Source organism: Triturus cristatus, chromosome 10, assembly GCF_964204655.1.
Source record: "Triturus cristatus chromosome 10, aTriCri1.1, whole genome shotgun sequence".
Lineage (NCBI taxonomy): Eukaryota > Metazoa > Chordata > Amphibia > Caudata > Salamandridae > Triturus > Triturus cristatus.
Window position 1 is genome coordinate 393,948,577 of NC_140593.1, and position 12,095 is coordinate 393,960,671.

The 12,095-nt window shown below is 42.2% G+C and overlaps 1 protein-coding gene across 1 annotated transcript in view; it reads left to right on the forward strand.

Moving 5' to 3' along the window:
* The window catches only part of GSDME (gasdermin E), a 351,208-nt gene extending 345,304 nt beyond the window's left edge, over positions 1–5,904 (forward strand). The window contains exon 10 of the mRNA XM_085631657.1: positions 4,160–5,904. Coding sequence (XP_085487783.1) covers positions 4,160–4,390 — 231 coding nt within the window. The 3' untranslated portion in view covers positions 4,391–5,904. The remainder of the gene's footprint in view (positions 1–4,159) is intronic.
* Positions 5,905–12,095: the final 6,191 nt, after the last annotated feature.

Consider the following 12,095-nt stretch of genomic DNA (forward strand, 5'->3'; position numbering starts at 1 on the left):
CTCCTATCAGAGGGCTCCTGTTGAGGATAGAGATCTATTTTCTCTAAACTTTTGGTTTTTATTGTTATTATCCCATTTCTTCTTGGAAGAATCAGGTGCTTGCTTTGTGTTATCCTTTTCAGGACCATCCACGAGTTGAGGTTTTGTTGCTCCAGCTCCCAAACTATCTCTACTTAATTCAGCATTGGTGTCAGTGATAATTTTAGGTAATTCACGTTCTTGTTGTAAAGGAGTGGAATCCCTCAGGCGTTGGTGTATCGCCACTGCTGCTGCCTCCCCTTTTATATTTGCTAATATTATAGCTGATACCTGGGCAAAATGACCTAATAATTTCATCCCTAAGATTAGAGCAGGTTCTGCTCCATACTCAGTTTGTATTTGTCTCAATACATCTGGTATTACTGCTAACGAAGGGAAACCATGAGTTCTGGTATATATGGAAGCGAAAACTGTACCCCAAGTGGTACAGTCCTCTATTTTGGGAGCTACCCCCATTGGCAAGCAGATTGTTAGCATTCTCTGTTTTTCTTGAGGGCTTGTGTGTGGCAATACTGCCTCTAGTTGTGTTATTTTCTGAGCTATCCAGAATGGCATTTGCTCACTTTTAGTGGGCATTTTACCCATAACTGTGTACAGCAATTGTGGTGTCATTTTAGTTGTAGATCCCTGAATTTGACTTGTTTGTGTAGCTCCTGTTGGCTGAAGTGTGAGTGTTCCCATCACGAACTGTGTCAGGTTTCTGTAAAGTTTTATTATTTCTTTATGAAGTGAACGTAAGTCTGCTACTGGCATTGAGTCAATGTCAGAATGTGGTGTGTCAGCTTCTAGGACAGGCCAAGTGGCTCCTTCCCTTCCAAGCGTACCTAGTCTTACTTTGTCTTTTGTGTGGGGGAGGGCGCCTTTAAACCAGTTTATGTGCTCCTGGTAGGTGAGCGGAATTTCCATGTCCTCATACAGACAGTATTCCTCTAGTTTTTCATCTTCAGTGTAAGAATGACATTTATTTGATTGTGCATCTGCTTGTGGGAATTTAACCCATAAATAGAATACCTCTGTTCTATATGACTCTTGAGCCTCAATCACGAATGTTACTGTCCCACCCCTAGTTATGACTCCATAGTCTGTTAGCTTTTGAGGAAGGGCATTTCTAACATTTTCTGAAATGTTGATTTCACCTTCCTCTTCTTCTTCCCTGACCACCGCAGATTGTGCTCACACAGCGGCGTTTTCGTCAGCCATTGTTGACAAAGGTTTCTCAAGGAAGAGTTTCAAGGAAACTGAGATAAGGTTTTATGCACAATAGGAACTGTTTGCCATTCAAGCTTGATACACCCACAGCCAATACATAGGGTATGCCTACTCAGCTGTGGCGGATAGTTCCATTCCCCCCTCCAGACGACTCTCGGGAAATGTGAGTTGGGGTCTTTAAGAATAGCACGACTGAACTACTCAGATTTGACTGTTAAATAAGTATCAAACCAACCTTAGTGGCGCCATGTCGTGTAGTTCCTATAAATCTATATAGGATCTGCGCGTTTAGACAACATACACTATAGGATTGGTGTCAGACTGATTCTAGACACCCCTACTGGGTATGTTAACCTGTATACAAGCTTGCTCACAGTGCCACTAGAGACCCCTCTTATCAAGGAGAGAATAGTTCTTGGCAACTATCGAACATGACAACCCTGATCCCTCAAGATCGTGGAAACAGTGTACTACTTTTCGCTCAGTCACTCCTGCTCACTTCATCTCAGAGAGATACACAGAATAAACAGTGGGGCCATTTTTCAATAAGCATTTATTGAACCAGCATCATTCTAGTGTAAAATAGGTGTGCTGAAACAACCATTAGAGAGTAACAGATATAAATGAATATAAGCACTAACAGAGTGAAAGGATGGTAGATTTCTACCATCGTGCTAAAACAATGAATACAGGCAATAAAATACGTGACAGTAGTAAAGGCGTACTCCTACGATGCAACACTAACTAAATGTACCTGAGTGTACCTAGCATGTATGTAGGTGTAAAGCCAAGAATCCCTCTAGGATAAAGTCAACCCCATTACCTGAAGTGAGAGACTGTGGGGCCCTGTCTTGGTCTCAAGATGGACACCCTGCAAGGGATGTCTGACCATTGCGAGCTGGAGTGTCTGTGTGCAGGAGCCGCAGCGTCTCGGCATGAAAGTCCTTTTCTTCTCTGACTACCTCAGCAAGATATGATGTATATATACTCCGAGTGGTACCCCCTGGGGATATACCTTGCTGTATCATGTCGGACTAGGATGACGGAAGGAATGACCCTTATACATAGTTATTATGCAGAAGATGGTAGGTCTGGTATCTTGCTGTGGGTCCAAGAATCCTCATGCATAATGAATGAGACTTAAGCTTTACGGAGAAAACCCTATGTCATCTTTGAATATTACCGTAACTAGGTAAAAGGTTAGTACTAAGAATCGTTATGTTGTGTAATATCAGCGGAATGTAGGTGAAAGGGACATTCATCACCTGAGCCGATATTGGGGTACCTAAATGGAACATAACAATATGGCACTGTTTCTCTGTCCTCCTGCGCTGACCCACTTTTAGCTGCCTTGCACTGTAGCAATGTTTAGCACAGGTTTGTACTGGAAGGTTACCATTGCAGTACAAAATACTATTCCTAGACATAGTTTATTACTTTTGCAAGTTTTATGTGTGCTGCATAGTAAAGCACATATGTAAAGTTGGAAACATTTGGAAAAAAGTTAGCTTTGCTCTAATGTTACTTCTGCCTGGAGGAGGTGTAATTTTTTTAAACAAATCCCTATCTACCAATGTTAGTAGATAGGGCTCTGGATCACAATACATGGGTGGTTGCAGAGGAACGCCTTTGTCCCACCCATGGTATGCTCCCCCCATAGTATGCCCCCCTTGACACAAAGTAGCTCATAGTGCTATATTGCATTACTTTAGGGCTACTTTCCAGGGCAAAACAACTTTTGTGCTGAATAATAAATCACCTTACAACACTTTGCATCAGTCTGCGTCACTTTTGTGATGCAAACCCAGCACAAAGTGTTAGGACATCTCGACATGGATCCCTATGAAGGGGAAATGGCTTAGTGAGCAGTACTTCACTTTAATTTCTATGCTGAGGAGGTCCAAAAAATTAGGCAAACCTGTCCTAAAAGGCCTACTTTTCACTTAAATGTGGTCCTTAGTCTCGAGCGTACTGGTCATATGTTACTAGTTGACACGGGCGCAACTTAATTTGCCATTTTACCTTCCTCAAAATTTTTGATTAGGTCATCAGACCATGAAATAGGAGATGTTACTGACTTAAACCCTTGTGAAGATATCACCACAGATACTGCTATGCCTCGTCTGCTGTTGCACATTTTAAAAACAGGCCCAGATTAACTAACAATCATGCAGTGCAGCGCACACAAAAATCAGCAGTGCTGCATTGTGCAATCGGAACAAAATTGCGTAGTAGGTCTGCTATGGCCCCTTTCCATAGATTACAAGAAGCTGGAGCACAGTGGCGCAAAGTGATTTTGGCACAGCTCTCAAGTTCGCTTTCGGTGCAAAATCGTTTTTGTGCATGAAGATTAAGCGGCACTGCCTGTTGCACCAGTAAGCCAGCGCTTGCAAACCATGAACACCCGCATAAGCATGTAGTAAACCGTGGCCTTAGTTGAGGAGAAAACCGTGCTCCTCTTTCAGCATGTTCTCATGTTTATTCAGTGTAGTGTTGCTTTCTTTCATTTACTCTACATATTCGCTGTAAGAAGGAGGGGCCATAATGCGAAGTTTCTTAGTATGATAACTGGTATAATTTGGTCAGTTAGACTGTAATTTAGAGTTTTCAGATTTATCTTGTCTTATTGCTCTTTTGAATGTAAACACCATGGACTATGCTATACACTGTAGTATAATGAATTGGAAATACCTAATTGATTCCTACAGGACTAACTGTTCTTTGAGTCAAAAGTGCAATTAGATTGGCTTACTTGTGAAAAAAATAGCATACGTATTTCATTTCTATTCATAAACTGGTGAGGCAGTTAGTGTAAGATGACTTTATGGAACATGTTTATTCTGAATTGTTATGTAAAATAAAATATTAGCCTTTATAAGTGATATCCTCTCTTCTGTTTTGTATGATGCAGCTCAACAATACCTCTGACGATGGCACTTGCTCGTTGACCAGTCCGTTATTGGCGCCTTTTTCTGACCAGGGAAGAGTTGTCGTTGTGGAGAGGATGCTAGCACTATCAAACATTAACTTTGAAAAGACAGAAGACTCCATCAAAGCTTTAACTACAACAGAGCCTGGGTTCCTCCCGCTTATTCTCTTCATTGCAATATCTGGATTCCACACGTTAAGTGGGAGTCCCTAAACTATGGAGTGCGAAGAGACAAAAGACAGACTAACAGCAGGATGTACTAACTGATACAAGCATAAATATCACGTAAAATGAGTGCTGCACTACAACAAAGGTTGTGTTTAAGAAGTTGCATTGTAACTGTTTTGTGAACACTGGTTTGAAGTGGTTATTCCTCATGATGAACATGGGTAAAAGTGGGAACGAGCATTGGCTAAGCCAGTAGGTCTCTTTTTTAGGACCTATCGACTTTGCCAATGTTTTTTAGCGCTGCTGTACAGCATCCCCAATGCTGTGCAGCCTGGCTAAAGAAGAATACAATTTGAAAAAGCTTATGATGCTGCTGCCCATGTTATTTTGTTGGCACGCGCACCACGAATGTGCATGCCTACAAAATGATGCAGGTGCCTTGTTTTCTTTATATTTACCAATCCGAGTTGGATTGATAAATAAAATTAAAAAAACTAATGAAAACGTTTTATTGTTATTTTTTTTATTTCTTTTAAAGCCGGTGTGAGGGAGCAACACAGGGCCGAAGCAGCACAGGGGTGTAGGTGTAAGCACAATGGATGGGGCAGGGGAGAAGCACACTGGTGAGAGAGAGAAAAATGAAGGGGGAAGAGAAGCACACTAGGGAGACAGCTGGAAAATACATGCACGTTCTTGTAGTGCTGAAGAAAAAGAAAAAAACAGGTACCTAAAAGTGAGCAGTGGAAGGACACAAGTAAATTGTCAGTGCAACTTGGGAGAGACAAGGCAAGCCATCACTTAGGAAGAATGAAAATTAGAGGACAGTAAAGCTGACCAATGGTGAGCAAAGGGCGGGCTGCAAGTGCCTCTATTTTGGTAAGCCCACAATATGTTTTTGACAACCGGATAGCTGCACTGTCCGGTAGGCTCGATCTAAAATGATTTGCCCTCAAAGTTTCTCTATTTTTTTTTTTTATATTTCAAATTCCTGGCCCCACTGAATGCTTATACATGCTTTTAGTGGCCTTTAAGTTAATTTGCTGTGTGCTCCACTGCATTTCAGCAATATGTTTCACTGGGAAACATACTGCTTATGCTTTCGAGGGGCCTGCAGTTTCATAGGAAGAAATTATTTCTTAGTTTTTATTTTTAACACATGGACCCCACTTCACATTCCTGTAATTCAAAGCCTGATATACTACTTGCACTGATCAAACATTACCACAGCTGTTAAACCTATTTATTTGCCTGTTTCACAACCTTAAATATAGCACTCCTTTGGGAACGAAATACTTTAAACACAGAGCATATTTTTGTATGGACATTAAATAAGCATGTGTTGTAATTTATACACGGTACAAGAGCATTGAGTTATTATGTGCAATGAAAGTATATTTAATAATTTTCTCAAACCATCATCTACATTTCACACTACACAGTGAAGTAAGTTGTCTGTGTCTTTCTAAAATAGATGATAATGAATGTTTCTGAGCAACACCTCTCTGTGGTTCCTAGTATGAATGTAGACATGAATGAATAAATAAACACAAAAGACCCATGATGCTGTTCAGTTTATAAGTCAATGTGAATGATTACATGTTTCTTTTAGGCAACTGTGTGACTTTAATTACCTTTGATAAAACCTGCTTACTAACAAGGTTAGTGATATTTGAACTGCAACTAATTAACCTCTAAGGAATATCAGTTGTTACTTCAAAGGTTTTTAGGTCTCGCCTGGCGTTGCAATGCTTTGCGCTGCTCGCTGGGCGAGAGATATTGTAAAAGAGTAGATTTGAGAAGGGGACTTGAAGCCCCGCCCCTCATTTCCATTGGCTGGCGTCACCGTTTATGCTAAACGGTGTCCTGCCATTGGAAATGAGTTTTTTTTGTTGACGCCCTTTCACCTTTTCGGTCGGCCGATCCGGACTCGGTCGTCTGCTTTGCTGCTGTCCCAAAGCAATTTCTTATCTTTATGAGGGCCATCTGTTTTCACTCAGCCCTGTATTTTTGCATCGCGCTTTCAGTGAAAGTGAAAGCGCGATGCAAATATAAACAAGCGGCTGAGTGAAAACAGATGGCGAGCGCTTCTTTTTTTTATGTTCGTGTTTTTCCGCACTATATCTAGGTTTTGTTTTCAGGTTTCACTTTGCCTTTCTTATGGGTGTCTTTGCACATAAAGTGTTCTGCTTAAAGGGAGGGGGTTTGGACAGTTTGCGTCTTTTCTGTTTGAGACTAACTTTGTTCTTTATTCATTTTGCTCAATAAATGACACATTTGTCCACGCCATGTGTTCCCCCGAAACTCGTGCAGTTTTGTTTGCTTCGCCACAGCGGACCAGCGCTTTTCAGCCACAATTTTACTAGTTTCATATTTTATTCCTCCCCCTTTTCCTCAAGTATAAGTTGTACCCAAAGATACATTTTAAATATTCAAATATAAGCTAGTTTTGAATTAGTTAATTTTTAAAAACGATATATCGCTGATGTCTTTCCCCCTGTGATCTCGTTTGATTGTTTGTATATTTCAGATGCATTGTTAAAAAAAAAAGGGTCTAGCTTCTAATACATTGTTAAAATAATTTGTATTTTCTCGCTTTATCGAGAACTAAATTGCTGCAGGGAGTTGCAAATAAAAGACGTTTCCAATCCCGACTTTAGAAGCCGCATTGGACAGATGTTTCCGGAATAAAATGACTAGGACTGTGTGAAGGAAATAAACCGAACTATTTGCGGATCCACGTTTCTGCCGTTGTATTTTCAAATATTTAAAACAGCGGAAACGAAAGCCCGGATCCCTCCGCGGTCCGCTCTTTTCAAGGCGCTGCTCGCTGCGACAGTTTCACCAACAAACGGAAGAGTTCTAGTGAGATGAGTGGTTTTCGCGCCAACTTCAGTCTCTGGCTTTTGGGGTTCATGGGGGTGCAGTGCCCTACTCACCCCCGTCCTGTGTTTGCATTTTTCTTGTGTACATCATCAGTTCCTAGTCGCGGCGCTTCTAAGCGATTGGAATGAAATGTATCACAAACGGGGGGCTAGGAGACCCCCGCATTATGCCCCTTCTCGGTTTGGTTTTAAGCGACAGCTACTTCGTGTTTTGTTTGAAAAAAAAAAAAAGCATTTTTTCCGAGTTTGTATTTCTACATTTCACATCCCTTGTTCCATTACACCCCAAATATACATTTATGAAGTTACTGTTCTGACAGGCAGCGAGAGAGAGACAGACGCTTGCCTCGCTGCACCCCGATGTCGGTGACACCCAGAGGGGGTCATAAAGCGTCATTTCCCTTACCTATTGAATAAAGTGCTTTTGTGAGCAGCAAACATAATTTACCGACCGTGGAGGGAATAAACCTGTCGGGAGCGGCTGCAGGGAGGGTGCAAGGGGTCACTTCAAAGAGGGCAAAGTGCAGCTCCTGACCCCTTACTGCCCACGTGAGCAATAGAACAAAAACAGCACGATAATAAAAGTAATACAAATAACAGTGATACAAACAATAATAGAGAAAATAAATATACTAATTATTATTGTAATGATTATTATTATTAATGATAATAATGCCTATTTATAATAATAATACTTTTTTTTCATATTTATATCGCGCAAACTCGGCCCGAAGGTATTGGAGCGCTTTACACGAGCACCAGTTACTACACAAGGACACATTAATTTTTTTGGTAGGCACGGGGAGATTAAGTGATTTGCTCACAATCACAGGATGTGGAGTCGACCCTGAGGCTCGAACCTTGGCTTCCCAGCTCCATAGTCGGCGTTCTAGCCGTGAGACCACATTCTCGTACTTCTGTTAACAAGCCCTATCAGAGTTCCTATTATTGTTGTCTCTGTCGCCATTAATGTGCACCGTGTAATAGACCCCAATTCCTTCACCAGAAGTTTTGAGGTAGAAATGGTTTTAATTTTTTGCCAGCAGTGTCCTGAAAGGCACGGGCATTAACTCTTTAGATCGGCCCTCGGCAGGCGACAGAGTAGGACTGCCGGGAGCGCGGCCTCCTCGCGTGCTCTTGGGATCCACTGGAAGTTGGGAGCAGCACCTCAGAAATGACCCAGCCAGTGCGGGGTGAGCTGCATCTAAGACCCTGCAGTCAGGACCCAAGTGCCCAGGGCTGGCCCTTCCCGCCACTGACCTATGTACTGGTTACTTCTACCCATTCAAGGCTTATGAGTCGAGTGCAGATAGCACCGAGCAGGGATGATAACAGAGCCTTGCATTGGGGGGCCTCTGGGTGCAGGGAAAGACTGGTGTGTCTTCTTCCTCATACTAATGTTATTTCACCAGAGACTCAAAGAATGTATAAATATATTTCTAACTGACAAAACTTGCATTATTCGAATGTTATAATTGATATTCATGTTTTATTGATGTACTTGCAAAAAAAAGTGTTTCACCTTTTTAAAGTTTCCAACATGGGTGTGATCGTGGTCTGTGCCTGTGCACGGACCGCCACTGGTCTGAGGCCGCACGAATGCTGTTCAATGGCCTTTAAATATGGCCTGTGAACCACATCCCTCCAAGGCTATTTTCTACTCCCTGACCATGGAACCATAAATGTCATATTGATACACCCACGAGGAGCCGGCAGACGTAGCCCTTTCATGTTTTCAGGATATCCACTGGAAGTAAATAGCTATTCAATTAATGTAAATGAAACCCATTTGCATACGCGGTTATTCTGATAGCCTGGCACAGATCTGCGCATTTGCACTTAGCTCTCATGAAATACGTCATCATCGTAGTGAGACTACACCCCTGTCAAGTGTGACATGACGTTGAATTAATCTAAGTGCAGGCTTGTGCATGAAGCAAAGAGAGTTAAGTTGGGGCGCTTTCTATTGCGCAGTTTTCACGCTGGAGGGAATCACGGCGCTGGAAACTTAATTCTGGCCTCAGACAGACTCATCAACCCAGAAAACAAGCATTTGCAATGCAATAGGTCTTGCATTTGCGAAATTTTATGTACCTGTTTTTAAAATCAACACATAGATAAAAGCTTTGTCATTTACAATGCCAGTAGCTGAAAGTTTTGCAAATGCGAGACCTATTGCATTGCAAATGCTTGTTACTTCAGCAATCATTACATCGAGGTAATTACATTGTGATTACTGTTACATCGTTATACCTTACATTGGGAGTATTCTGCTTCCCAGATAGTGTGGGTAAATATTATTTCTAACTCTATACATGTGTGTGCAAAATAAAAAATAAAATATATATATATATATATCTGTGTGTGTGTCTTTATATAGCTGTGTGTGTGTCTTTATATATGTGTGTGTGTGTGTATATCTTTATATATGTGCGTGTGCATATCTTAAAATATGTGTGTGTGCATATATTTATATGTGTGTGTGTATACATGTGTGTGAGTAAGAATATATGTGTGTATGGACTTATATATATGTTTGCATTTAAATTTATATTTATAAATGTTTATTTTTAATTTATCCAAAAATGATATTGTGGTAATGTAATAAACTAATATTGTAATATATTTTCTCTTAAATAATTAAAAATACTATTTCAAATTTACATTAATAATGTTGTTAATTTAAAAGTGAATTATTAATGTAAATTAAATTTAAAAAAGTTTACTTGACCTAATGTCTTTGTAAACCCAACCCTGATTCCAAAAAATATTTGACTATCAATTAACACAAACTATCCCTGAAACCTAAAGATCCCTAAACACTAGCCATCTCTCAACCCTAAAAACTCATTACAACTCCTAAACATCACCCTTCCCTGAACCTAAATAAATCCTTACTACCCCTATACACAACCTGATCCTGTTTCCTAATTTCTCCTTACAACCTTCATACACTACACATCCCTGAACCCTAAAAACCCCTTACTACCCCTGTACACTACTTATCTCGGAACTGTAAAAACTCCTTGCTTCCTGTATACAATTCCCATCTCTAAACCCTAAAAACCCCTTACTACAAGTGTTTGGATGCTGGGCAGTGAGAGTTTTGGCCAGGAAAGGGACTGAGACTGCCCTATCATTCACAATATATGAAATGCGGTTGATCGTGGACATGGGTGATCCTTTTGGATCTGTCCATAGTTTGTTTTTTTATAAACAGTTTTTATTGAGGAAGAAAAAAAAGAAAATACAAAATGCAAAGCAAGCAATAGTAGGGTCTACAGCATATACCAACACAGTACAGTGCAAGCAGATTTCGAAGAGTCCAGTACAGGTGCCAGAGAAAGCCACATATCTGCCCTGCTCATTCAACTAAGTCCAGTGGATTATGTATGGACAACCCCTACGCAGGAGCACACCAGCTCCACGTGAACCCGAGGTAAACCCTAAGTGAGCGACTAGCCGCTATCCTCATCTATTCAATGCCCGACATGAGTTGCCAACCAGGTGTGTCTCATGGAGGAGAACAATATCTGGTGCCTGGCGCTTCAAGTACTGGAGAACTACGCCCGTTTGATTTTATCTCCCAGGCCATTAACGTTCCACGTGAGAATGTAAGTGCTACGCGGGTCCCCACGTGTGCAGAAGTAGGTAAGGAATGCAGAGACAATAGACAATGGGTAAGCTCATGGCGAAGCCGCAGGTGTAGGGACTGTACGCAGGACCGCAGTGTATTAGGAAGGCAGACCGCGTGGCCATAGAGTATACAAATAGACCCAAGGACTGTCTCAAAAGCACTTCATGCGCCGCCCATGGTGTATTGGTCAACCCCGTCACAGAGGAGGTGAAGTGCTGAAGAGTATGACGTGACCCATCAATGACATAGACAATAAACATTAGCATTGCATATGAAGAAGAAGCAAAAAACTGGGCCATATACCCCCCCCCCCCTCAACTCCCACCCCCGCCCTGCCTCCCTGCGTAACGGGTTCAAAACCACCCGTCACTCCCAACTTGCAGAGGGCCTGTCGCCCACCCTCAACAGTATCAAGAACGTGATCCAACCCCACTCCCTGAGGCATCGTTTCGTGAAAACCTCAGCATCCCCGGCAAACAGCCCCGTTTTTCCAGTCAGACTTGTTAAATAATATCCACTAATAGGCAAAAGAATACAGTGGAATAACTACAGGAAACCAACAACCGCACAAAAACCCAGACTTATAGGCACTCCAGCACGCTAAAGGTCATGCTATATATATTCGGTAACTACGAAAACAGTATGTCCCCCTCAAATTGGAGCTAAGGAAGTCATTGAGGCCAATAGGCAGGCTCACGAAGTTGCGACCACCAACTGTTATCCAGTAGGGCTTTGCGTCATCGAGTCACCGCCCGGCGGGGACCCCAGCTGCGGATGTTGTCTGCCAGCCTTACCCTTGTCACCCATAGGCTTATGGGGACGTTTACCAACAGTCCACCAGCCCTCGAGCCAGTCCCATGCGTCTTCGGGTCTAGTGAAGAACCATAGTTTCCCTTCCGATTCAACCCGCAACTAGGCTGGGAACAGCATATGGTATTTGATTACTTGTTCTCTCATTGCGCGTCTTACATCCAGGAAGCTGCGACACTGTTTCTGGACTCGAAGGGTGAAGTCTGGAAAGAAGGCAACTTTGCTGTTATCAGACGTAAGCAGTGAGGCCGCCATCGCAGTCTGGAGTATGATGCGCCGCTGCACAGCAAATAGTCCTCCTCTGTCCCCTGGGGACCCCCATGGTGAGGCGCTGTCCGGAGTGGCTTCCCATTGTGTACTGTGTAGGAGGGACCCTGCTCAAGCCCGCCGGCCACAGAGACAGAGCACACGGGCCACCGAT